Below are 27,565 nucleotides of genomic sequence, written 5' to 3'. Positions count from 1 at the left end.
AGTCCATTTCAGTCTCTTCTCCCCCAGTTTAGGGAGTTGGCTAGCAAAGCAAAGTCACCCCCAATATGCCCTGGGGATGGGTAGGGAGCAGAGCTTTCTTCTGCTTTGGAGCACCTGTCTTTTCCTCTGGCATAGGGCTCTGGAAAGTCCAAATTAATTCTTCCTGATGTCCTTAAAGGTCCAAATATGAATCAAAGGAATGGGAGACCCCCTCTTTTGCAGGGAAAAGGTCACAGGGGATTGGATGAACCCAAACCTGCTCCAGGGTCCAATCCCCATCCCTGAGACAAGTGACCTCCTGATGTCATATCCAGAGTGCCTTGTTCTGCAGGAAGTGGAGGGGACAGGAAGGAGTTAGCAGACCACTGTGATGGGACAGAAGGAGGACGTGGACGCTTTAAGGACATTTATCAACACTTTTTACAAATAAGATGTAAACCTAACTACAGCTATGGCTATGGGATATTCCCTACCTAAAGGAATAACACAGGTGCTCATCAGTCGTCTTTTCCAATGTCCAAAAATTATCTTTTCACCGTCCACAGCAAACACTAAATGACCCTATCACTATTACAAACTAAATAAAGGGGCAGGAGAATGACTCCCTTCTCCTGCTCAGTGCTTTTCAATCTGTGCATTTTCAATAGTTCTTGGTAACTCTGTTTTATCAGTTCATTCAATTCTTTCCTCGCGTTACTATATGTATTCTTCACTTTAGCTGTGGTTTACTTGGTTCTACTCTACACAGTCTGGGCCTCATAAGAAGCTTGACGTATCCCTGCAGTAAATCCGCCGGGATATAGCCATCGAAAATAGTTTTACCACAGCTCGGACCAAAGCTATTAGCGCTGGATGCCGATTTGCGGTAAGGCTGTAAATCCTAATTTTCCATGATTCTATGGTGCATGCTGGGTGCTATTAGTGCGGCACAATTTGTTCCACGGTAATAGCGCCGCAAATGGGGCAGAAAGTGAAGTGTTTTACCTCAAGCAAAAAGCAGCTGGAGGTAAAGCTCCAACTTTCTGCCCAAACTCAAGATTGGGTGGAGCGGTACTGCATTACCTCTGCATTTTTGCTGCTCCGTCAACCCCTGATGAGGCTCTTTCTTTCTTGGGTCCAACTCTTCTGCTGGGACACAGATTTTATCTTTCTTTCCAGGACAAAGAGTTTTTCACTTCATCACTCCCTTCTACCGGTATCTCTATCTTTCTTTCTTGTATTCAAAACACAAGTTCATTAAGGCTGACATTAAGCTTTTGTCACTCTCCTTCGCCTCGCTTTTCTGGATCATTATTATTCCTTTTCTTGTTTTTACACATTTCGGTTTAACAAGGATATCACACCTCCATTCTCTTCCCCGTCATGGATCAATATTGTTCTCTTTCTCAGACTGTCACAGTTCACATACAACAGATTTATTTTGAGATTTTTTCATTTGCGCTGAGACGAGTTATTTGCATTGTATAATACTCCTCCGTGATCTTCCCGTGCTTCACTTGTCACCTGTTACCTTCGGTCTCACCAGGAAACGTCTTTGGGGATCTCGCAGGTCCGACTACAGTTTTGTTTCTCCACCAGACTACTCAGCCGACCTCCTCAGTGCCTTTCACATACGCTTGTCGCTCATCCTCTTAGTTATATGGAGTCTTTTTAAAACAAATCTATGTGTTGGTTCATTAAAAACCTTTACAAAATGTAAAACATTTATGTTTAAAATTTACAGAAATTTAAAAATGTAAAAAGACTTACAAATAATTACATTTCGTACATTGAATTATCTAGTCACAGAAGTAATTCTGATACAATTACATGAAATGACATAAATGCTTTAAGAAGCTCACTACTAGAAGCTCAATACTGCTAAACTCAACAACACTGATTTGCCATGCATAATGCTGAGCCACAAAAGGTCTGTGTGGACCCAATTAAGGTCAGATACAATCCTCCTAAAATATTCCATAATCTGGGTTTGTAAAACTTCACAATGAAAAATCAAGGAAGGGATTCATTTTCTCTTTCATAAAATCAACATTTTGGCAATATGTTTGTTACTTTGTCCCTGATGCTCAAAATCTCCTTTTTATAAATCATTAAGTCTATATCTCATGAAATTATTTCTCATTTTCCGATGAGTAAAATGGATGAGATACAATTCCATTGTTCCTGCTGATTTTGGGGCGACCATTTGTGCAAATGGTTGATAACTCATAATCAAATCAATGGTACGTATCCAGTCATATTGCTACAAAATCTTTTTACTTTTGAAGAATTTGTTAACTATAGTTCCAATGTAGTCCCCAATTCATCTAGAAAGCCAGACACCCAATCTGCAAGTCATAGGTGAATCCCTCTTTAATTCTTCCTTCCTTCACCCGCTTGCTTAATAGATGATATCGACTTTCTTCCTGAGAAACATAGATTTTTCTAAACAGAGCCAATCTTTTCCATTGAAAAACACTTTGCAAGGAATTCGTGCCTTTGGGCAGGAAGCATAATACATTTAGGAATAAAACATAGGATTGAACACCATATTAAGGCCTCCATTTTCACAGCTTCCGTTAACATCCAGGAAGGCATTAATTCAACCCCGTAAGATAAGCGAGGAATAGCTTTAGCAGTATAAAATGTTACAACAGGCTGTAGTGAAATTTCCCATGTTTACCGCCTATCTTTTTCATTTGCACAGTCAACTTCAATGCCTTCTCCCTCAGATACATACGGTAGAAGCTTTTCTTTGGGAAAGAGATTATTGGAAAGCCTAAGTAGGCCATTGACATTCACATTTGAAGTTTATGATCTAGAAACCATGTGTCATGATGCCTACCTCCAAGGGGCCAGACAGGGCCCTCGCACCCACAGAGGCAGGCAACATGTATACTAGGGAAGTCCCAGCCACCCCAGATAGGGGCTCTTTGGACTCAGTCCTGGCGCCGTTGGCGTCAGGCTCATAAGGGATAACAGTCCTGGCACCATCGGCGCCAGGCTCATACAAGATATGGAAGGAATAGTGTTTGGTGCAAACTTACCTGGCAGACCATGCTGCAATTTCCTTACCTGGCAGATCATTCTACAACTTCCAGATGAAAAAGGAACTACTTAACCACACGGGAGTGGCTGGTGGCGGGATACATACCTTCAGTGGAAGGATACATACCTGGGACTACTTGAAAGGCTATTTAAGCCACGCCCAGACAGCAAACCACGCTTCGCGTTGTTCTGCTCATAGCAGCTGGACGCTCACCGTGCCTGCTCCTGCTCCAGTCCTCGACCACGCCTGCCAGCATCCTCAAACACCTAAGGATAGAAAAGGGAAGAAGAAACAGGTGAAAACAAAACCTTACCTGTTAAAGCTGCATTCCGGATTCAGCGCGCCAACGTTCCTGCAAAAAGGCATTTTAAAAACTCACCGCGTCGCATACATCTCGGCGCACTTCTCTTACCTGCACGTGGCGCCTTCGGCTCTGCGACGCCCATCCGGATCTCCTGCAGCATTCCAGCACCTACGGGGAGACGAAGAGAAGAAAGCAAGGTCAGAAGGGGAAAATAACCAAGAAGCACTTACCCGCCAAGCTAATTCTTCTTACCTTCGGGTCGATGCCATTCCTTGGGCATTTCAGCACCCCGGCCCCTATGGGGAAAAAGCAAACATCACATTAGTGAATGCAAGAACCGTAGCAAACAAACTATTTTAAACTCACCAGCTTACAGGTCGGACTCGGCTTCTGCTTCGTACCGGCTCCGTTTCTTCGGCATTCTCGAACTCCGGCCCCTAAGGAAATAGAGACAGGAAAAGACAGTAGTGGGCCTACACCAAAACTCACCTGAAATCAGGTTTTCGACGGAAACCGCCCTCAGCCGGGAGTCTTCCATTACCTGCAAAAGAGAAGAGGAGCAGTTTAGACTCAAGCTTACCATAAACATTTACGGTACTTACCGGAACAGACAAGCGAACTCGAACTTACTATCCAGTGACGTAACTGGATCCCAACGCGCCCCTGCATCAGAAGCAGGATGGAGAGCTCGCCTTTTCAATCCCTAAGGTGAGTCTCCACAGGGAATTACAGAAGGGTTGCAAGGAGGGTGAGAAGGGGAACGGGAGATCAACACAAAACCTGCAGAGTATTAACCCTTCCTTTTCGCTCACAGAAGGGTATTCATCCGAGCCAGACAAGCCGGATTTGGGAACCCAGCCCACTCCATCTTCAGGGTGCTGAACATCTCCTTCGAAGAGGTCACTGCCGTCCAGACCACGCCCGCGCCTCCGTGGGAACCAGGTGAGCGTTACACCATGAGGATTTACATTTACTATTTGTCCTATTCAACCTTAATACTACTGATTTCCCTGGGTTGACTCCTAAATTATTGCGTTGGATATACTAGTTATAGGCTAAGATAAGTCTTGTTAAAACTATTTGCATGTGGTTGAAGGAACTAGTCGTCTGCATAGGCATCCCAAACCCTTTTGATTTTGCCTATCCTGGGCGGCATAACAGAGGTACCCTTTGAGATTCTTGCCCACATCCGCTACATACAAATTAAAGGGGCATGGCACCAAAATCCAGTCGTGTGTCAAACCATTATCGATAGGGATAGGATTACTTAGCTCCCCATCACCATTAAGTCTGACTTGCAAACCGGTCCCCTCTTGAAGCTGCATGAGGATGATAATAGGTTAGATGTTAGCGCTAATTTGTCCAGTCTGTGCCACAGTGTATTTCTATCGACTAAGTCAAATGCTAAAGACAGATCTATTGAGGCCACATATATTGGGATGCGTCAGGCTTCCAAGATATACTCTGCAAAGAATGTAGCAGGAGGCCACCAATATCCGTTCCAATTCCTTTTCGAAAACCTAATTGGAAGGGACTTGGATTTTGTTAGAAACACACCACTCTTTGATTTTCTCTAGAAGTAGGGATGCAAATATCTTCGAGTCTACATCTATTGGAGCTATTGCCCTTCTTATAAATTGGAATTATTATTTAGGTATTCCATGACCGCAGTATTGTTTTGCATGTTATCACCTCCCTAAACATCTCCCACAAAATCCCAAAACATAGTTCTGCATTATCTTCCAGAATAACATTAATCCGCTTATTCGGGCCTCCTGCTCCAGATTTGCTTGATTGCCTTATCTTTCTCGCAATGTCTTCTATTGAGATTTCCAACAAACACAAGCAGCTATCCCCAGGGTAGTCTCTCACTGCCATTCTTCCAGACCCATACAGTTGTTTTAAAATGTTGACTCCAAGAGTCTTCAGATATAGGATTAGTGTGGGTCGCACTTTGGTTGGACTCAATCCATTTATTTGAGACGAAAAACATCTAGAGTTGCGATCTTTTAAAGCATCCAGCATGGCCTCTCCATCTCTTTGATATAAAATATGTTTATGATGTATTAGCCAATTCTTTTGTTTTTGTTTTACCTTCTGCATCAACCTCAACTTCAGCGCCTACTCCATGGGAGTTTTATTTAAATGTCTTAATACCTTACGAGTCTTCTTTTTCATTGTGTGGACGTATATATCAAAATTATGCCTGGGTTTTCTTTTCCCTTTTTCTCGTGATAGTTTACACATGACTGTAGTTAGATATTTTTCTAAACTACTTCCACTATATGTAACTAAATTTGTTCCAGAGTATGGTTATCAAAAATCACAGGACCCTGTTGAATTTGTTTACATTTCTCTCATGCCATAGGATACAATTGCCTTTTGTATTTATAATCAAAGGTGTATATTCAGGGACTTATTTTGTTTAATTTCATGCCGGTCAGTCTCACAAATAGCATTCTGTGATCACTGAATTCATTGTATACAACTTTGAAGTCCCTTACCTGATCACACAGGTTTTCTGTTAAACAAATGTAATCGATGCATGAGGATAGATTACCATTTGACCATGTAGGTAGGTTACCCTTACCCCTCTCATATAAACTGTTTACCAAACGTAAACCCCAATTTTCAAAATTCTCTCTCCAGATTTGGCATTGGATCTCTTTCCTCCTTGAGGCTTACAATCTGGTAGTTGGCACGGATCGAATTTTAGTATCCTTTTGCACGGGCTGAGGGTCCTCCAGGCATAAGTGGTTCAGGTCGGTTGGTCCTGTTGTATTGCAGTCAGAATTAAAATCTCCTACTAATGTAACCTGCCCCACCTCCCCCGGGATTATTTATAAACCATTCCTCCAATATTCCATTCAGATTGTGTATTGTAGCACTGAAATTTCCCAAAGGGTTCCAGTATACAATGACTATTAAAATGCTATTACAATTAGTTGCCCCACCAACCTTGACCACCACTGCCAAGACTCCCAGAGCTACAGTGTGATGGCTTATAATGTTCAAATCAGACTTCACTTGTATCTCTATGAGCAACTCACCCAAGGGATGCCCTCAAGACCCCGTCATGGCTGGTTCAACCCTTACTTCGTACCCATCTAGTATCAGTGAATTTGTTAGCCAAGATTCCTGTAAACTCCCAATAAGGACTAGTCTTACGTAATTGCATAGATCAGTATTGGAAGACAGGTGAGTAGATCCCCTGGTGTTCCATGATATAACATAAATATCATTAGGGATGCTGGGAGTGACTGTTAAGGTCCTTTAGCTGTGTGATTGACTCTCTCAAAGATAGGGCCAACCACCGCCGATTGACCTCATCCCTATTATCATTCTTATCTACTTCCTCTTCTTTATTTACATTGTTTTTCTCAATGTTTTCCCTTGTTTGATCCATCCTTATTCTCTCTTGATGTTTAAAGGTGTTATTCCAGCTATAACTTCTCTCTTGGCATTAACGATCCTCACTCCAAGCATTGGTACTCTCGAAAGGGAAAAAATTGTACCCTCATTTCTGAAAGCTCTCTGCTTCATTGAAGAGTGTCTCATACACCAAAACCTGACAATGCTATCTTGAGTAGTGCAACAAATCTACTAATTGTATATCTTTAGAGGTGATTAATCTTAGGTTGGCAATTTCCTTGAAGAGGGCCAGCACTTGGAATCTATTTAAAGCTAGAGTACCAACGTGGTCAAAAATGAAATGTAGCATAAGGCTAGGTTCTTCCGGGAATATTGGCTCCCTCCAGCGTGTTTCATGAGCTCCTTCAAAAAGGTTTGATTCTTTGTGCAATTCCTTGGGGACTTCATGCTGAGACTTGGATAGCGGGGTCACTGTTTCCCAGTGGGTTTGCTCTTTAAAACCCATTGCTAAATCTTGGTAGATCTTTTAATTTAACTGACAAGAAGTAACAGGCTTCCATAATGACTTCTTGCTTTGAAACAACCCCGGGTCCTATATTCCCTGTAGCTTTAAGAGGCATATCATACCCCCTTTGCTGTGGCCTAGGGTGGCTTTTACTTCTAAACAACCCACACTGTTCATTACCATGCTCTATTTACTTTAATATAGGGACCTGCTGTTGTGTTTCTTCTCAGACACCTGTCTTTGCCTTCTCAACTAGGTTGGTCGGCTCGATTACTAAGGGCTCCTCCCTCGGATCAATGTTCTCTCCAGCAACCAACTCCTTGTTTAATATCTTTTTTACAATGTATCTAATTCTTTCTTTGGCAAGTACTGATGTTATCGATTTTGCTACGGCTATGTTTTTGGGCTGGTTCTGGGGTAGAGATATTATTTGAGTTCTTCTGGCCCGTTCCCATACCCATTTCCTGCTCACTTCGTGGACCTGATCGTTGAAAGATATCAAAGAGGGGATCTCTTGCAGATGGATGAGAAGTTCTAGAGACAGAGTTCCCCCAGAGCGGCTGGGATTCAGGTAAGCATTTGAAGCTCGTACAGTCTTTAAAAATAAGCAAAGATTTGCTGAATGCTTACTAATGCCTTTTTTCTGTTCTTTTCCCTTTTCCTTAGGAAGCGGCGTGTCGGGATGGGATTGACACCGCCGAAGATGCCTGCAGAACAGAAGGAGCGATGAATGATGGCCAGAAGCGCTGCAAGGTAAGGGTGTTCCTAATGGTGTTCTTGTTCTTGCAGGAGCTGGGCGCAGAAGAAAGATGCAGGCCTACTGGAGACCGATCCGAACACGGTGAGTGTCACGCTGCAGGTGCAGAAAACACAAAGCATGTTTCTCAGCCTGGGCGTGGCTTAAATAGTCTTTGGGTATCCCAGGTGCCTCTGGGCTGAACCACACCCAAAAGACTAGACTGCACATGCACTTCTGGGAACCGAAATATGTGGGGGCATCCATCTTGTCCCCATCAATGCACTACAAGTACAATTCTCAATGTTATCCTATGGGAGTGAGTGAGTCTGGTGCCACAAGTGCCAAGTCTGACTCCAAGTGGGTCTTTGGAGGGATGGAGAGGCCCTTGAGGGCCATGCAGGTGATCGTGGCCTGGCTCCAGCCTGACATCTTGGAGGGCTGGGGTCACACTGTCCTCCTATTTGTTAAGGCCAACTGGGAAATTAATGGCGGCTTGCTCCTGGGAGCAACACGCTCTTTTTCCTTATAGTGCCAGAGTCAATACTGTATTCAAATATAAATTGCCACATCAAGTACAAGATAAGCTCTTACGCCTACACCAATAAACGGGTGAGTTTAATTAATTAGTGCAATAGCTGACCTTTACTGCATTGGGCTGAACACTGAGACCTTCAGACTGGCCCCTGCCACAGCCAACAGCCAGCAGCACTCGGAGAAGCATTCACATGGAGGCAGGCGCCCCTGGCCTCTAGTAGCTGTTTCCGACTCTGGTGGGCAGGGCCAACAATTTTTACAAATATTGTAAAAATCTCCCCAAATAGGTGCTGCGTCTCTGGCAGAACAGTGCAGGGCAGGGTCAGCTAACAACACTTGTAGGAGCATGCGCACGGATGTGCGCGCCTCTAGCCTTTATTAGCTGCTTCCGGTCGGGTGGGCTGAGCCAGCAATTTTTTAAGAATATAGTCAAAATCTCCCCAATTCGGTGCAGTGTCTCTGGTGGAACAGGGCAGGGCAGGGACAGCCAACGGCTCTCGCAGGAGCACTCACATGGACTCACGTAGTTATTCAGAGTCTCAACGGGAGCCGCTCTGCTTGTTACAGCTTCCTTGTGACGGTATCAGCGTAGGGGCGGGCTGGCTGCCCACCACAAATTTCTCGCACTCATGCCACCACCAATTCTCGAACTCCCTTCTCAGGCTTTTGGTTATGCTGGCTTCTTACTGTTTTCTCTGCTGCTTCAAAGCAGATTTGGATTTTGTGGGCTCTCTGTCCTCCTGCGCCTCTGCTCTCTTCCTAGTTTCACGTTAACACCTTCCTTTCTCGCTTCTCATTTCCCTTTTTGCCTCATACTTGACAAGTTTTCCTCTTCCAATCCACTCGTCTCAGTGGATTGGTCACTTTTTCTTAAAGCCACAGTTTCTTTTTCTTCGGAATAATAGCATCGGTTATCTTCTTCATCGGCCCAGTCAGTCCCGATAGTTGACAGGGTTTGACGGACCCTTACGTGCCATCATGTTTGCTGGTGAAGGAAGTACCTCACAGGAACGGGAGTCCTTCTCCCCTAAGGGGGAGTCTCTCGCAGTAAGGTCCCACTTACTTTTACCCCTAGGCAAGGTGTTGCGGAGTAGGCTCACCTCCATAGCCTCACGGGGGTCCCTTCAGGGAGAAGGGACGAATTCTCTCAATTCATCACACCACCCTTTCTGAGATGGGATTACCCCAACATTTTATCATTAATCAAAATTAATAAAGCTTTAACACCCTTGCCTGATTTCAATCTTTCCCAATAATGTATTCTAGTCACTCTGTGGATGTGCAAATCCTAAGCTAGTGAGTCTGACCACGCCATTGCATGCAACAACCATTTCAGTACCTTAATTAAAACGATCTGTGTTATTAAAACATCCACATTTATTCAATCACTTCTTGAAGGGCATTTCCAATCAAATAAACTAGTAAAAACCTCTTATTAAGTTAAGTAAAACATTGTGTGCTCCAAAAGCATATGTCTAATAATTATTTTACAATTCAGCAAAGGTCCACTTCTGTCACGGCAAAACCGGTACGACATCTCACAAATCCGGATTCAAATAGGCATACTTAAAGTGTATGCCCTAACTCTCTTCAGTTAATTCAATGTCAACTAATGATCAACTCCCACTCCAACATGGCTGCCATTTCAGCAGCCGCCACCCGCCTCCTCTTGCATTCTAGTTGCTTTATGCAAAGGCAACAATTTAATAACTACCATTCCAACCTGACTTGCGACTACCACCATCTTTTACCCCAGAATCCTTGCTTGTTCTTGTACAGCTGCCACTGTTTAAACTGGCTTCCTTATAATGCAAGCTACCCTCCTGTAATAGATGCCTCATTTAAATGATTTGCCTTCTCTTCTGTAGGACCTCCCAGAGAATGTGCCTGCATTGTGGAAAGGTGCTGGTGACTCCTCTTGCAAAATATTTTTCAACCTGTTAAGCAGCCTACACCACTGCCTGAGTACCACACTACAGGCTTTCTCCTCTTCTCCATGCTACTGGTCGCACTCTGCTGTTCATTCCACAGTCGCCATACAACAATGGTTTCCCACACTACCTGGCGTCCCACACATCGGTCATATGTGACCTTGTTTGCTTGTACTGTCTGCAAGCCACTACAGCTGCTGCTCTGAAATCCAGTTGCTGTTGTACCAGGTGTGGGAAAATGAGTCCAGTACCCCAGTGCCAGACCACAACCTAAAAGGAATCGGACAGTATATGCTTTGTGAGCAAAGTGGGACATACATGCAAAGCTGGCAGGAGGGGAGATTAATGAGAGAACGAGTTATTTGAAGATGCAGCAGTGTGGTGTTTTTCCCTTTAGAGGGCAGAACTGCACTTAGTGGCAACAGGTAACCTAGCAGTGTGCACACTTGCACACACATTCAGTGGCCTTTTAGAGTGAGGCCTCTGACAGGATTTGGTTCTTTTAGGGGAAGAGTGAAGAAGTGGGGGTATGTGTTTTGGTAAGGGGTCCCACACATATTTCCCTGGACTCAGGTTTTTTTTTGTGAAGTCTTGGGGCACACAGTAACCCTGGGAATATGCTTCTCTTCAGCCAGAGGGAGCGCTAATATTCAGCCTCATGGAACCCACTAGTGTGTTAAGACGGCCTGGAAAATACCTTAATTACACTGAGGTTCTGTAACCAGATCAAACAGGGCTCTGTGACAGAAATAAACAAAGTACAAGGTAAAACCCAGCTTTATTAACATCCAAATAAAGCAGGGGCAGCATGCAGCATACAAGCAGTGAGCTTATCGAAAGCAGTTGTTTTAATACTACAAATTTGTCATCAATGACGTCATAACATAATATCAGTTTACAAAACCTATGGATTACGGGGATAGGTTAAGGGGACTGACTACATATACATTCTATAAGGGTTAAACTTCTGATTGACTAACAACAATCTGATGGCTCCATCTGAGACCACCTCTAAATTGATAACAGCGGCCTAACATTGTGAGTTTTGGTTGGTTGGATTTCTACTGGCCAACCTTGGGCAACTGACGGGTTGTCAAGACAAGAACCAGACAGGAGTAGGGAGAGAGAGGTCCATAGACTACTTTCGCTTCAATTAAAGAAAATACCATACCTCATTCCTAGGCCATGAACCAGAGTGATTTCTTTGTATTCGACCATGTGTGGTGCCTCGTGTCAGGGAATATGCGTGAGGAGTGAGGCAGGATTTCTATCTGTGTTCGTTGCTAATAAATAGGCATTGTTCTTCAATGATAGGTTACGTGTGATTAGACCACGTTTGGAATGATTTCACCCTGCATTTATTGGAATTTTGATTATTATTAATGTGGGTGTTATGGTTCCTTTTACCACTGGGGACAGTCTTGAGTTATTCTTCATAGCGTCTTTGGTTTATTATTGTCCTGTACCTGGCTTACACAATCTGGGTGTTCTTTTAATTAATCTAAGAATTGGATTGCGTCTTGGGAATAGTTATCTTGGGCTTTCACTGCACCATTCCTATCCTCCCTTTTTCATAGTAACCTTGGCTTGGGTTGCTAGTTACCGTCTAGGCTATACACGGATCTGTTTCTTTATTTCACCATTTTAATGTCTCGCAAAGTCTTGAGGCCTTTTGTTTACTTAGAAGCATGTTGCGGCTTCCATTTTGGAAAAGATGTCTGCCCATTACCCTTATTTCTAAATTAGTGAGCTATATTTTCATGTTTTTCATGTTGCATTCAGTTCATGCATTGCTTATGTTAGTATTCTTTATGTCTTGTGGATGCTATAATATTTTAAATGTATACATGCATATATCACCTAGTGTTTGCGTCCTTCATGTTGAGTGCACATTTGCCTCGTGTCTAATGCATGCACATATATTGTTTCATTTTCAGTTTATTTATTCTTTCCATCTTTAGCTTAAACTGTGTCCATCTCTGTCTGTACCTGCCTGTGATATGGCCGGTACGGTTGCCTCAGTGAGTAACCTTTCTCACCTGTGTGTTATTGGGCTGGGGGTAGGGCAGTAGCTATAGATGACATATTCATCTGGCTCTCAACAAGTGTCTGACTCCTTAGGCGGAGGTAGGGTAGAACCCACAATACACTTCTATGTTGGGAATAATGTCAAGTTTTTGGGGGCTCCTCATAAAGTTGTCCTTTTCCCATCCTCACTTCAGGCATCTGCCCAGAGGGTTCACCAACAGATAGTATTTGGTCTCACCACACTTGCCTGATGTCATCTTTGGGCCAATTGACGGGTCCTCTGGGAGCTGAGAACCGCTGTCTGTAGGATATGCCATTTGATAATGGTGGCTGAGTAAGGAACACCATGTAGCCTCATGATGGAGGACGGTGGTGTATAGAGCCAAACGATAAAACAAGGTGCCAGTGCATTCCAGGGTAAGTAGACTGGAAGTGAGGCAGATCAGGAGCGACTGTATGTCCTCTCGCGGAGGACGGTGGTGGAGGAATATGAGCATCTGCAGATCTAAAGGGCGATGGTGGTATGACAAAACGATTACTGCTCTAGCGCAGTATAGGGATGAGTTTTGGTTTAATCACCTACTGGGCCCCACACTATGACTAAACTGGCAGTTATTCCAAATCATAAAGCCGAAACAGGCACAGCCTAAAAGTTTACTCCCTCTATGCCTTGTTTGGTAGCACAAGCTAATTGCAGGCTTTATTTTCAAGAGTCATATGAGCTGATAGCAGTAGCAAGCCGAATAACGCAAGTACAATAGTTCCAAAATATAATAATTCCCAATCAAAGTTCTAAAAAAATATACTTTGATTGCATTTTAACTTTTGATTGAATAAATTGGGAAACACTTGGAAAAGCAGCTCTTCAGGTCCTCTGTTGGCTTTAAGGCGAGGAGCACGGTTGATCAGGCTTGAAAATGTCCTGAGCTGGCAAAACAGTATTCATGCTGTTTCTGGGCCCTTTGAGTAGCTGGCAGTCCCAATTCATAGCCTTCAATACAGGGCAAGTATTTCTGTTCTGCACTCCCAAAGCTAGGTTGGCACCTACAGGGGATCCATCTCATCCAGCGAGGAGCCTGGTTCATGTGCAGCTGGTAGATCTTACTACACAGAAGTTCACCTTGACTGTTCCCTGCAGATCATAATGGTACAGAGCTCTACTCTGCCTTCTGCTTTAACCTTCCTATCAGAGGATTTTGGGATACTGTATCCCCAACACTGCTCCAGTGAATTATTTTTGTTTTCTTGAAAGTCCACGAATGAGCGGTGCCTGTCTCCTTTTAAAGGCAAAATTTCATGAGGGATTGGTCCAAAGTAGGTTTGTTGTAAAAGGTTCAATCCACGCTGTTGTAACAAGTGCCTTTTGCCTTATACGATCACACTGAGAGTGTCTTTTCTGCAGGACATGGGTAACGGAGGACGTAGAGAGCCCTAACAGAATTAAAGATTGTGAAACCCTTCCTTCAGCTTAACTTCCCTTCCTGACTACTCTCACTCACCCCTTCCCATGGCATGACTTCTAACAGACTCCATTTGTCAGCACCTTGGTGAGAGATTGGCTCTTGTTATATCAGTGCCTGTCTTTGAAGCACGGTCCCCAGGAGACCCCCTGAGGGAAGTTCCTGTGCCCATAGGGAAGGCGTTATCCTTCCTGCAGGAGAATCGAAAGAGGAAGCATTCCGGTTTTTGTTCCACATGGCTGTTGTGGAGACTGTCAGACCAGACATCAATTCCTGTCATATTGGCCCTGCTCACAAAGCTGACACTAATGTGATCTCAAATTGCTGTAGCTTTATAATTGTGTTCTATTAGCAGTCACCATGCCACACGTGGCATGGCTTCTATTTGAAAATGTAAGTGCCCCCAGACAGACTAAGCCATATAATGTATTATAATTTTGATTACAGGTGCAGAAGATTAAAAAGTAGACTCTGCCTGCAGGAAATTTGTATGCCACCAACTGTCAGGCATCATATGTGACCTTTAAACATGCTCTGTAATGTTACTGAGCTGGAGCTCCACAGTGGCATATGTATGCACTATATTTTGACATGGATCATTCATGAAATGGGGGGCAGGTCTGAATAGCAGAACTTCCTTTCAGCAGCAGCATTACCGGCATCATTGTATGTCAATAAATAAAAAAACTCAGGCTATCCCGCCCTCACCAGATGGCCATTCTGTCACGGGGTGAAGCTGGCGAAAAATGTGCCGGATGAAGACTGCAGATGGGGATTGCCAGTATTCTTCACAGGAGGAAGAAGAATCTGATTGGACCATAGCCATCTGAAGAAGGACTGCAAAGCTGCTGGATTGCATTCCTGAGAAGGGATCAAAAAACACCTGAGGGAACTACAACTTGAAGAGCCTGCCGGCTCACAGGACACTATGCTTTGAAGACCTCAAAGTCAGAGCTACTGCTCACATTCCTGTTGTGCATTCTGTTCTTGCTAAGCTGCCTAACAAAACGGTTCCTCGACAGACAATGTGTACAGTAGCAGATGCAGTGCAGCTTCCTTGGGCGAATTTCTTCAGCTAGATGTAAAGATGGAATAGCCTTCTCTGTGCAGGAAATGCTGCCTGAAACTAACTGGAGACTCTCGCGCTTTAAGAAGGTGCAGTTCACATTCTTGTTCGGAACACATTTATGTAACTCCTTTTATCCCAGCGTGCAATGTCTCTTAGCAATACAAATATGAAGAGGACCAATCATGCAAAATCAAGGCGGGTCCTGGGAGTCTCTCTGCTGGCCAATAAGTCCCAGTTTGGAGAGTCTTGTCGAGATTCTTTAGCTCACTATCTCTTTCAAAGAGGAGAAATATACATAGCATATCAGTCGTCGTCCTGCCCTGGGGCAGTCCAGCACTGAAATGCCAGGCAATTCTCCCCTGAAGAAGCATACCGACAGCAACCCCAGACACGTGTTTTGGCCTTGTTGGGCCTCATCAATCGAGTGGAGCTGTTCCTATCTAAGAGCAGTGAGCAAGGGTCCACGTTTGTATTACCCTAGTAACTTAAGGTGATACCCAAAGTTACCTTAATTATGCAAAAAACAAGGGGGGTCCTGGGAGTCCCTATGCCGGCCAATAAGTCCCAGTTTCGAGAGTCTTACCCAGATTCTTTAGCTCACTATCTCTTTCACAGAGGAGAAATATCCACTTGCCATGTGCTTGTGGTTGCTGTTGGTACTCTTGTTCAGAGGAGAATTGCCTGGCATTTTGGTGCTGGACTGCCCCAGGGCAGGACAAAGACTGATATGCTTTGGATATTTCTCCTCTGTGAAAGATGGTGAGTTAATGAATCTGGGTAAGGCCCTCGTAACCAGGGCAAATGTCCGGCAAAGGGACTCCCAGGACACCCGCTTGTTTTTAAGGACGAATCATGAGACAGCTGCCTAAAGCACTCTTACCTTCTGAGAACACCACCTGTCCTGGTCGTTCTTTATCCTGATGCTGTATTGCCTTCTATATTTCTGTCCTTATTCACTTTGTTCGTTCTTCTTTTTTTTTAATGTTACATTTTGTTAACCATTTCAACATTTTAGTCAATTGCTTTTACTTTATGTAATTATAAAATGAGAATCTTGTCCAGTGTGAGATTGCACCTAAAGTGGTTCACACCTGGAGGTGTCTCAGTTGCAGGCTGTCTACAAATATTAAGTTTCAGGAAAGAGGTATTCTGACATGCACTATGTGATTGGATACTGCATCACTTTTTTCACAGCCAATCTTTATGGCCACAAGGGTATTGTGGGGGATCAGAAGAAGGACACTGTAAAGGCATGTCCTTACTGTGAAGTTAATTTAAAGCAAAATAAGGCCTATCTCTCCCTATAACTATGGGGTGTTTCCTGCTTATCTTTCGAGCTAAGATGCTCCTCACTCAGGATGAATGTCCAAAAACAAATCTGTTCGCTGTCCCAATCTAAGCTATCTGACCCTACCACTATTATAACTAAATAAGGTCAGGTGCTTTATGTTTTGACAATAGTCTCTCCTCACTTCCCTTACTCATTTTAGTAGACCATATGCAAGTAGCCTCTTGTCATCCACTGTATGAAGTTGTGCAGTTCTTATAGGGGACTGGTACTTCGCTGGTCCTTATTATTCTTTGTCAGCTTAAGTCTTTTTGGGTTCTTTTTCTACCTATTGTAGGGTTCCTGAATCTGTTACGCTCTTCTTCTCTCTTTCATAGTATTTCAAGTTCTCATTACAGTTCCTCCATTCCAAGGGTGCAGTTTCATGTATGAGTTTGGGATTCCTGGCTTCTCAAGTTTGTTCTTCCCAAATGTCTTTCATGTGCTCTTTCTTATCTTCGAGATATGGGTGGGCCTTCCTTTTTCCCCAGAGTGATAAGCCTCTAACTTTATTTCTTTCCCAATCTAGGGTTTTAGTATTTCTTTTTATCTAATTCAAACAGTTCTGTTTCACTGGATTATTTCCAATCGTTGTCCCATTAGTACTGGGACAAGCTTTGCTTAACTTATGATCCCGCTTGATTTGCTGGTATTCCCATTCCCAGGTTTATCTTCTGGGGCAACGTCAGTGTTACCTGCAGGCTATTGGATTATTTTTCTTCTCGTCGCTGCTCCATGGCTTTCTCTACCCGGCATCGCCTTCCTGTATATGCCGTTCTCGTCTTTGGGACATCACAGTGTTTGTGACTCGGACGGGGAGCTGCTTAGTCCCCTGGATGGTCTTGGCACTGTTGTATGGGCCGATTGCCCACCACTTTGATTCTGTGGTCCTGCCACAACTGCTCTTTCTTCTCTGCCTTGCTTTGTTTCTTCTGCTCTTGCACGCCGGTTGCTCAGCTCTTCTGGTATCATGCTGCAGCGGCTCTGCAGAACGTCGGCTCCGCATTCTCCCAGAGCCCCACCTTCTTTTACTTCGTTATGCACAGGGAGCGTCCCTGCATCTCTCGGGTCTTCGCTCTCTCTTCATTCTCGCCCTCCTTTCTCTCACTGGTTAATCTCACATTCCTTTTCAGCCTCTTCGTGGCAGTTCATGGCGACTTGAATTTAAAGGGATATCTTCCATTTCTTGTCATTCATAATATGACTTTACGTTATCTTCAGGAGTTTGATAACAGTTTGGTATATTGTATGAGTTCATACAAGCCATCACTTGGAGGCCATCTGGGAGTTCATCACAGGAACGGGAGTCCTTGTCCCTAAAGGGGGAGTCTCTTCCAAAGAGGTCCCACTTGCCTTGACCCCTAGGGAGGGTGTTGATGAGTAGGCTGACCTCCCTAGCCTTATAGAAGGGACACATTCCCTCAATTCGCACAGTATGCTTGTGGACATGCCCAGTAGCCTACTGCATTACCACAATGCACGGGAACCCAAAACCCCTATCCTGCTCAACTTCTGAATTTAAGACTTCCACATATAGAAATCTTTGACACCTATCACAACTCCATTATCTACTCTCAGTGAGCAACTGGAAAACAGATCCGCTGGACACATATCCACACAAACAGACGCATGCCAAAGCTTCTCTCACAGCACACATCTCGCCAACATACGATTCTTCAGCTCAGCAGCTTGGTGCGTAAAGAGACATTTGGAAACCTCCTGAATATTTCTGATTGTAATAAAAAAAAAAGACCCAAAGGTTTTTCTAACATAATGAAATAGAAATCGCAGTGGTTATGTAAAGTATTTTATTTTAGGTTACAGAACTGTTTTCACTCTTTTAGCCACTGCTTTGTCATGCTGGTGGTGATAACGATTTCCAGTTTCACTGTAATTTGCGCCTCTAACCATTCTGTCAATTTATTTTGTATATTTGGTTTACCTAAACCTTAATAGTTATAAAAGAAAATCCTGTACAAATGATTCCGGTTCTTACATTAAACTTTCCTTAAACTGTAGTGGAAGGTAGGGATGGACAGCTCCTTTTTTTGTTTACTTTTTAATGAGGCTAATCAGTATTTGCTTCATTAACTAATCTTTAAAATGTCCCTAATTGGAGACACCAAGGCGCCTTTCCCACATCACAGAGCTCTACAAAAAAATAAGTCAATATTTCTGGGACTAGACATTGAAGAGTAAATTCTCCTCTTAGATTATTTACAGGTAATGTACTTGCATATCTCTGCTGCATTTAATGTACTCATCCAACTTCTGGGTATGTGCATGTTATCGAGAGAACTTTGTCTTGCTCACAGTTTGATCTGTCACTGGGGGATGTTGGATACCAAGGCTGTGCCCCATTACTCCAATTTCTCTGGTTGAGTGTGTAGTCACGTTTTGAAATGCTTCTTGAGCTGTGTTCTTGTCACAGCAGAGATGGTTTCACTGGGCCGGCACTGTGACGGGCCGCGGGTAGCTGTCAAAAGGATTTGTAGTGATCGTAGCAAGTTTCTTGATCGGAGGGTTTGTGTGCTGATCCGGTCTTCGACAGAAATTCCTGTTCAGCTTTGCTAGATGTTCATCCAACATCTCGACTCCCAGGTCCCTGTGCGGGTCGGCTGTTCTTGCAAAAAAGTGGGGCTCCAGCCGCTATCCTCAGGGCTTTGTTCTGAACCTTTTGAAGAGTCCTCTGGTGGGTTTCTGCACAGGTGCTCCATGCCAGAGAGGAATTATGTTAATAGACTTTTATACTGTGCCAGATCGCCACCACGGTAGCTTTTGAGCACCTAGGCTTGTCCGTGGCGTGTTGTCCGTGGTGTGTGTCCCCGCCAGTGGTATGAGATCTCAGTCTGCTGGAGGAAATAGATTAGCGGGGAGCCTCATAAGTGCAAGCTAACTGTGCCTTAGAGAGGCTTACTTCACCTTACTAATCAAGGCCAACAAGGTTGAAACACATGTCTGGGGTTGCTGATTGTACTCTTGTTCAGAGAAGATTTGCCTAGTATTTTGGTGCTGGTCTTACCTTTATGGGTGTGACAAGACTGATATGCAAATGCATATTTCTTCTCTGTGAAGGGTGCAATCAGCTAAAACCTGGTTGTATACCCTACTGTGTGGGGTACACCCCTTAGAACAGGTCATTAGAACGATGTTGTCCCCGGTAGCGGGGCTCCCACACCTCTAATCTTTTAGCACTACTCGCAGTGATGGGCTGAAACTGCTAGCAATGGCCTGGGGCCCCACTTATAGGCTTGAGCAAAGTGAGGGGCTTTAGGTCTGGGCTTCCGTGCCGTTACCAGCCAATCCAGCCTGCCACTGCGGGCATCATTGCTATTGGAAACAAGGGGTTGAGCTAATACACTTTTTGGGACCTGCGAGGCATATCTGGGTCAGCGCTTATATCCATCGAAGACTGTCTCAGGGAGAAACCGGGGCGGAAGACCGAAGAGCAGGTGAGCCGGTGAGGTTTCGGGGAGGAAGGGTTGAGGGTTCACGGAAGGAGGGAGGGCGAGAGGACTTGGGATGGAGAAGGCATGAGAGGTGGTGGTGAAGGGCACTTGGGCAGTGGAACATGGCAGACTGGCAGGGGGAGTTGCCATCCTTCAGATGACATGCAGGCTTATACAGTTAGATTCAGCCTGCGTTCTGATATCCTCATTAGCTGGGACCTTCTCTTCAGGTGCTAGATTTATGTTTAGCTCCTATTAGCACTTAGGACTCATTATTGACCGCCTCTCTGGCAATTGGAATGTTTGGAAACAGTCAATAACTACTGGTATTGACTGCGTTTCAGAAGTTTGGACTTCAGGAGCAGCCAGTGGCTAACGAAAGGAAGCATTTCTCTGCGTTCTAGAAATATGTCAATGCATTTCCCAGCACGATTTCTTACAAGCCACTCCAGGCTGATTTTAACACTATGAAGGGAAACGTGGAGCACTGCTTTTCCACTTTAACCAAGTTTACAATTAAAATGCTTACCTTAACAAGACAACCAAATTATTTAAATATTACAAAATGAACCCACGCATAATGTAATAACGTATTGTGTACTTTACTCCTTATTAAAATAACTTGTTGTACTTCACCACCACAGCTCGAAAACCTTCATTGCTACTAGCACTATGTGCCAATGGCCTTGTTGACCTCAGAATGGGTCATCGCTTGGGATAATGACACTTTTCCAACTTATGGTCTTCGTCATAATTTGGGAGCAGGTCATTATCCCTCAATAATGACCTATCTCCCTCAGTCAATGACTATATTAATGTATTTACTTGCATGCTTTGATGATAATTCAACCAAGGTAAAATGAAGACCGCAGAAAAACATTTGCCATGGCATACAGCAGGAAGTGAAATGTCCTAGGCTCTGTGAATCAGTCGTCCTGCGTGCATAATTGATATGATATGCTAGTTTATTTGTATAGCGCCTATAGACAATGTGTTTCAAAGCGCTTCAAGGCAAGGGAGGGAACAAGTGAAAATACAATGACATTCTTACAGCCCATGAACAGTAAGGATGTGAAATTAACTATCAAACTTGGCCTGACGACATTTCAGATAGTGCAACAGCTAAGACATAGATAAGGAAGGGAGGGGGTGAGTGGGAAGGAAATGGAAACAGACGAGCGACTACCGTACTAGGCCTGACGACATTTCTGGTAGAGCCGGAGAAAAAGGTGAGGGAGAGGGGTGCAGGAGGGGAGGAACAAAACAAGCAACTATCATACTAGGCCTGACGACATTTCTGGTAGAGCTGGAGAAAAACAAGAGGTGACGGAGAGAGATGCAGAAAGGTAGGGGAGGAACAAAACAAGTGACTATCGTACTAGGCCTGATGACATTTCACACAGTGCTGGAGGGGGGAGAGGGTTTGGGGAAAAGTAAGGGGGGGGGCAGAGGAGACTGACAAGGTTGCTATCATACTAGGTCCAGGGACAATTCCCGTAAAGTAAGTGCATAGAAGAAGAAAAGGGAGAAAGGGAGAGGAGGAGAGAACAGAGAGTAAGCAGTCAAAGAGTGGAGAAGCAAGAGGGGAGAGCGAATACAATTGCAGAAGTCAGTAGTAACACATAATGTTGCAAGCCAGGATACAAGATGAAGATGGGAACAGCATGATTCAGGGCCACCATGAGTACAAGATGCAAAGGAAGTCCAGCATGAGAGTTGAGAAAGGGTAACGCACTGTGAATCAATGAAGTCCATAAAAGTAAAATCCAGCATTGGCCACAAGACGGTGATGGTGAAACCAGACTGTATCAGGACCGACTCCTGCAGAAGTAGGCCGAGGGAAGGCAGGGTGAGCAGGGAAGAAGAATCAAGCAAAATAGGCAACACATGTGTGCGAGAAGGGGGGCACAAGGGAACAATCACCGGGGAGACCAGAGGGGGTGGGGGTGGCCTGTGGGGACAGAGGGAGTAACACATGTTGGTGCATGCTTACCTCCTGTCTGAGCAGCGGGTCGGGCCCTGGTCCTCTTGGTCCGAACAGATCCAAACTGAATTGCCCTTTTCTTCGTCTGCCCTTCAGTTCGGACGCCCTGGTGAGAGACGCCCTTGATCTAAGAGTTGAGAGCAGGAAGGAAGAGGCAGGGCTAAGAAGGTGGGTGGGTCTTGGGCCAGGTGACCTAGAATTGGGGACCTAACCTCCAAAGAAGGCACAAGCAGAAGCTGGGTAAGTTATTAGAAATGTGCGGCATAACAGGGCTTGTGCTGTGGAGGTAAATGCGTGGTCCTAGTTAGAGATACTGAATAACAGCAGCAATTGAGGAAATTGCAGTACAATGTGATCAGTTAGTGAAAATCCTTGTTGAAAGAACATGTGTAGGTGAATTATGTTGTATGTTCATTGACCTCATCTGCGAACCAGTTGTTGCTGTTTTTTTTAAGTTACCATTCACAAATCCAATGGACATCTTGCCTTTTCTTTTTAAGGTCTTCCGAAGGCTGCTGTGATAACTCAGCACCGTCTCCTGGTAGGATGTGGTGTGTTCAATAACTCCGGTGTAACAGCCAATGATATCATCTATACCGCTCTGCCGCTCTACCACAGCGCGGGCTTCATGATTGGAGTCAATGGCTGCATCTACAAAGGTATGTGGCGACCAATTAGAAACCAGTATTCACAGGCCCTGCCCAGTGATGGCAAGCGGTGGTATTGAGCAAACGTGAGACTGTTTTATGGTATAGGTTACTAAAATAGACTAAGGGTCCTGAAGAACCTCACCCTAGGTTTTGGAAATTGGTGAAACGCATGTTGGTTTGTGGCGAGACGCGTGTTGGCATATGGTGAAACATGTGCAGGCAAACGGGCATAGAAAACCAGGATTGTAACCAAGGAAGAAAGGCAGTCCTTGGAAAGGACTAGAGAAATGTATATGAGCCAGTATTGTAATCCTATAAACAATAAAGAAAATATAGGAAGTCATGACCAGAATTAAAAGGGCCGACAGAATTGTAATGGATGGACAACACTGTTAACTTTCTTTGTTAGATTTAACAAAATGGAAAAGTAGCGCGAGTGTTGTGCATAACAAGATGGTACCGTTTCCCATTTGCATTCCAAGCTTTTCTTCAATACCATGCATAAAGTCCACTTCTACACAATTGGGGATCTCGCCCTGCCTGCTTCTCTGCTTACATTTTGCCCATCACAATTCTCAGACTCTGTTTCCAGGAATGTGCTGCGGTTTTCCACAACGCTTGGCGATGCCTGGCCTTTGACAGGTGTTGGCGTCTGAAACCATCAGTGATGGTCTTCATCTTGAGATGGCCTTTTCTCCTGTAATTGGGCTTGAGGGGTTTCCCACGTAATTTCCCATTCGTCCCAGAAGATTAACATACGAATTGCTTTTACTGGCTAAGCGTTGTGTTGCCAGGGTTCTCTCCTCCCATCCCCCCATCTGCTTGCAGGTGGCTGGGGGCATGGGGGGGGCTGTCCAGGAAACATTGAATGCTGCTGCCAAACAGCTCGACGTTTTGATATTATACCGAAATTAGTTAATTTCAATGGTTGATGAAGATGACTGCTTTTCACATAGGGCAGGGGGCAGCTGAACCCTAGCCCCCTGGAATTTCTTGTGTTATGGTTGAATTTATGTATGAGTTACCAGAATTGGTTGTTGATCCTCATGATATGATCTTTGGTGTTACAACTTTTTTTATATAGGTACCACTGTGGAATGTGTTCTGAAATTACCGCCATCTAATTATGGCCTCTGCTGCTATACCCAATGCTTAACTTTGGAGATCCATTTCTGTTTTGTGTTGTTTTAACTGTTAGTTCAAGTTCTGTTTGCATACCTTAACTTGTATTGTCTTATTTACTGTTTACTGATCATTTTCGTTTAATAAAAATGTGAATACAAAAAAAACTGTTAATCAAGAAACCAATATAAAAAAATAAACCGTGTAAGCACAGCAGTCCAACACTGAAGTGCATGGCAAGTTCAGATATCAAGAATGAACAGGGACACAGAGGGCCCATTTCTAACAGGAGCACCCCACCAATGTCCTCCAAAGTTGGACTGAAGTAAACGGAGGCGTTTCAAAGTTCACGAATGAGCACAAGCCTCATATGTGGCCAATCTAGGCTAGCGCGCCTTCCTCTCGTTGCCTCCTCCACCATTTTTGCGGTCTGGGATGGAAATTTAATGATCTGCCAGTGCCAGGGATGTTGACAAATGATTTCTTTAGAAAGAACAAATCATACTGGCTGCTCTCATCCCAGTCTGGATCACATCAGAACTCTTGAAAAAAAGGGTAGAGTTTGCAAGTCGCTTTTACCATATGAAAAGGGGACCCCTTGCAAAGCTGCACAATCTAAAGGTCCGAAGGTATGCCCTTAGTAGGTGGCCATGGTATCACCCCTTTAGTGCGCATACCCATTAGTGCGCATCCCAAAATGTTGCAATTGTAAAGCCCCATTACACTATATATATATGGGAGGGATCAGGTTAATAATAAATGTGGGGTATTGGGTGGCTACAAGGGTCTCCACCCGCATATATATGCAGTGAAATGGGGTAAAACTAAACAAAATCGATATTTTGGTGACGCGCAGTAAAAGAATGCGCAGTAATGACATGGTTATGAGAACCAAAGTAGCGAATCGTGAAAAGAAACCATTGAAATGTATATCCTGGAGCAGGAATGCCACGTGGTCCATATCCATTTCAAGTGAATTATGGCAGACATAGGCCCTCATTACGAGTCCGGCAGAAGCCGTGCTGCTAAAACCGGCAGGCTGCCGCCGGACCTGTGGGGATTTTCCAGCACCGGACTTGCTGGAATTACTGGGGCATTACAGCCCCGGTGGTCTGGTCATTCCGGCACCGGCATTCCGTTACTCCCCATTCCTGTGGAGTCCCATAGGACTCCATGGGAATGGGGGCTGCGGAAACACCGGCACCATGCGGTAATGGTGCCAGTGTTTCCGCATCCGTCTGCGGCCGGTGGCGTTACGCCCACCTGGTCAGACCTGACGGGTGTGACACCACACGGCCACAGAACTCGTAGTTAGCCGGTCCGGATTTAATGGTGCCGGTAAAACCGTAACTGCAACGTTTTCTGGACCGGCTAACTTGGAATGAGGCCCATAGTACATTTGCATAACCAACTGGGATGTGCCGAACACCTTTTCTATTCAACTCCCCTTGAGTAAAATCTGTCACGTGACAACTGTTCACATATGTCAAGATCTGATTGTCACTGCATGTGTTGTACTACGTGAGTCTCGTATTCGTTATGTTTGCAGGAGTCTTGTATCAATTCACATTTGTTTTCCCAGTCTTGAAATTAATATCATCGTTTGACAAAGTTGCCCACTTTGACGCCAATCTGGCCAGTTCCAGTTCTATCTTTGTCATATTTGGACTCTCTGCCCATTAACCGTCAGATATCATTTGTATACAGCTTCTTCTGCGAGCACTGACATGACTTCCATTGTTTTCAGCTTTGCCTTAGAAGTACACCGATCTATTATGCTTTATCTGTTTTTAATCAATACTCCGCCCAACATAATAATGTGATTCATGCAATAAGATTTTGTACCAAAATGTAAAAATAACCTTCTCTACAATTTCCGTCTGCTTAGAGAGGTTGATAACGCTTGTTATCACATGTTCAATTATTTTAAATATTTCATAATCCGGAATAAATGATAAATTCCACCTAGTACACAAGTGTTCAACTCTTAAATCTGCACTTTAAACATCAAAAAAGTGAGACACTTAGCACGGATGTGAGTTCCATCACCCCTCCGAACATTTACAGGAAGCGCAACACATTTTAGAAATGGACAGAGTAACATTCGGAAACGTAACAACAGGCCACTCATGGCCGAGGCCTGGGGCAACTTGGTGGCAATCATTCCAGGTGCTACTTTACACTGACCAACACAGAATCAAAGAAGTGTTGAGTGTCAAACAAGCCTCTTTAGCTTCAAAGGGAAGGTAGCATGAAACCCAAAAGCGGGCTTCACCGCTGTAGGGAAAGGCATGCTGGGAAGAGAATGATGGGTCTGATGAATGGGACGAATTAGGGTGGTGAGACATGAGGCACTTTACCAAATGATTCAAGAGGCACACTCCTCCCCCCGCCACAAATCTAAAGTGAATGCGACAAAATGTTCTCCAATGCATAGCAAGCCCCAGTGATAGTGGTGTGTGCTGGTCCCAAAGAGGGCGGTGGGATGGCTTAGTTCTCTGTGAGATGCAGAGGGAGCAGATGACTAACACAGAAAGGGCAGCAGATGGACCACAAGTCTAGACGACTGAGGGCCCTAGCTCCCATGGGCATTTGGTAGGAGTATCGGAGGAGTAAGTGCAGTAAAGACCTAGGGTCTAGTGCTGGGTTCTAGAGATTTAGCTTGAAAGTCACCCCAGAAGCGCAATCTGGTAGTACAGGTCTACGTCAGTCTAGACACCTTCCTATTGATATCACTAGAAGAAAGTGAAGTAAATCCAGACTCTCGGGTTGCAAGTTTGCTGTGAATGTTAGGAGGAAGGGAATCTCTGATCCCTTGGTGTTGGGTAGGGGGGCGAAACCGGGGTACCCCCTGACCCCACTACTGGTTGCACTTGCGATGGAGCCTCTTGTCGCGTTGCTGTGAGAGCAGCACCTGCATAGAGGGATTCAGTTGTACACCCTAAATTGATTATCTCGCTTTATGCGGACGACATCGTGCTATTCTTAAAGGAGCCAAGGGAGAACCTTAACCCAGTAATGAGGCAAGTAACAGGATTTGAGGAACTGTCGGGACTGAGGATTAACCCCAGTAAATCAATGTTTTTTTCCCCCTGATTTCGGGCACGACTGTCTTTGTTGATCAGTTCATGTTTAAATGGAAATCAGTGAAAGTTAGATATCAAAATTGGGCATCAAAATTGCACGTGACCGGGACATTATGTTCCTTGACAAATATGGGAGAATGATCAATGCCCTACAGGTGCAGGTCTGGAGATGGCGAGGCCTTTCTCTCTCCCTCCCGGGTCAGGTGGCACTAATAAAGATGGTGATCCTACCAAAATGTCTTGATTTATTTTTTAAATCTCCCGAACTTTATTTTCAGGCGGCTCCCTGGAATTCTGTTAGAGTTTCTCTGGGCAGGGAAACAACCTAGAAATGGGACACTCTAACGCAGTCATACATGAAGTGGGGGCTGGCACTTCTAGAACTCGAGCGATACTACTGGGCAGCTGAAGCCCACTTCTGATGATGTTGGTATGAAACGAAACACTGTAGACCGCCAATGCAGATTGAGAGGGCCATAGGAGCTCCCGCCTTGCTCCAGACGACGAAACTAGAGCGAGTTAAGTATAAAGGTCGTCTCCTACACCTGTGCCGCTTGCTGCAGAAAGCTGACAAAATGGGAATTGGGATGTTCTATTCTCCTCTGCTACATGCAGGCGATGAAGATTACACGAAAACGGGTACGTCAATCTGACTGGCAAATTTGGCATTGGCACACTTGGGGACTATTTTAGGTATGATATTTGTATGTTCCTGAAAGTGTTTAAAGAAAAAGGGGGGATCACCCCCCCTTGATATTTTTATGTATTTTCGCATCATTAATCAATTCAGGGTACTTTAACCCACATGTCCGCACCAGCCTCCATACGTTGCTGCACAATGTCGTGTCAGCTCTGGGAGGGGGCAGATTAGTATCGCAAATATACAGCAGGCTAATATCAGGAACTCCTCAAGTAGGGGGCCCTTCTAGACAAAAGTAGGAAAAGAAGTTAGAAGTCGAGATAGGGAAGGAGGAATG

At 44.5% G+C, this 27,565-nt stretch overlaps 1 protein-coding gene across 1 annotated transcript in view; it reads left to right on the top strand.

The window, feature by feature from the left end:
* SLC27A2 (solute carrier family 27 member 2) overlaps positions 1-27,565 on the top strand; it is a 385,293-nt gene that overhangs the window by 147,127 nt on the left and 210,601 nt on the right. The window contains exon 3 of the mRNA XM_069624975.1: positions 22,231-22,389. Coding sequence (XP_069481076.1) covers positions 22,231-22,389 — 159 coding nt within the window. The remainder of the gene's footprint in view (positions 1-22,230; positions 22,390-27,565) is intronic.

This window comes from Ambystoma mexicanum, chromosome 11 (genome assembly GCF_040938575.1).
Source record: "Ambystoma mexicanum isolate Mex_15411 chromosome 11, UKY_AmexF1_1, whole genome shotgun sequence".
Lineage (NCBI taxonomy): Eukaryota > Metazoa > Chordata > Amphibia > Caudata > Ambystomatidae > Ambystoma > Ambystoma mexicanum.
This window is presented reverse-complemented; position numbering and strand designations above follow the sequence as displayed.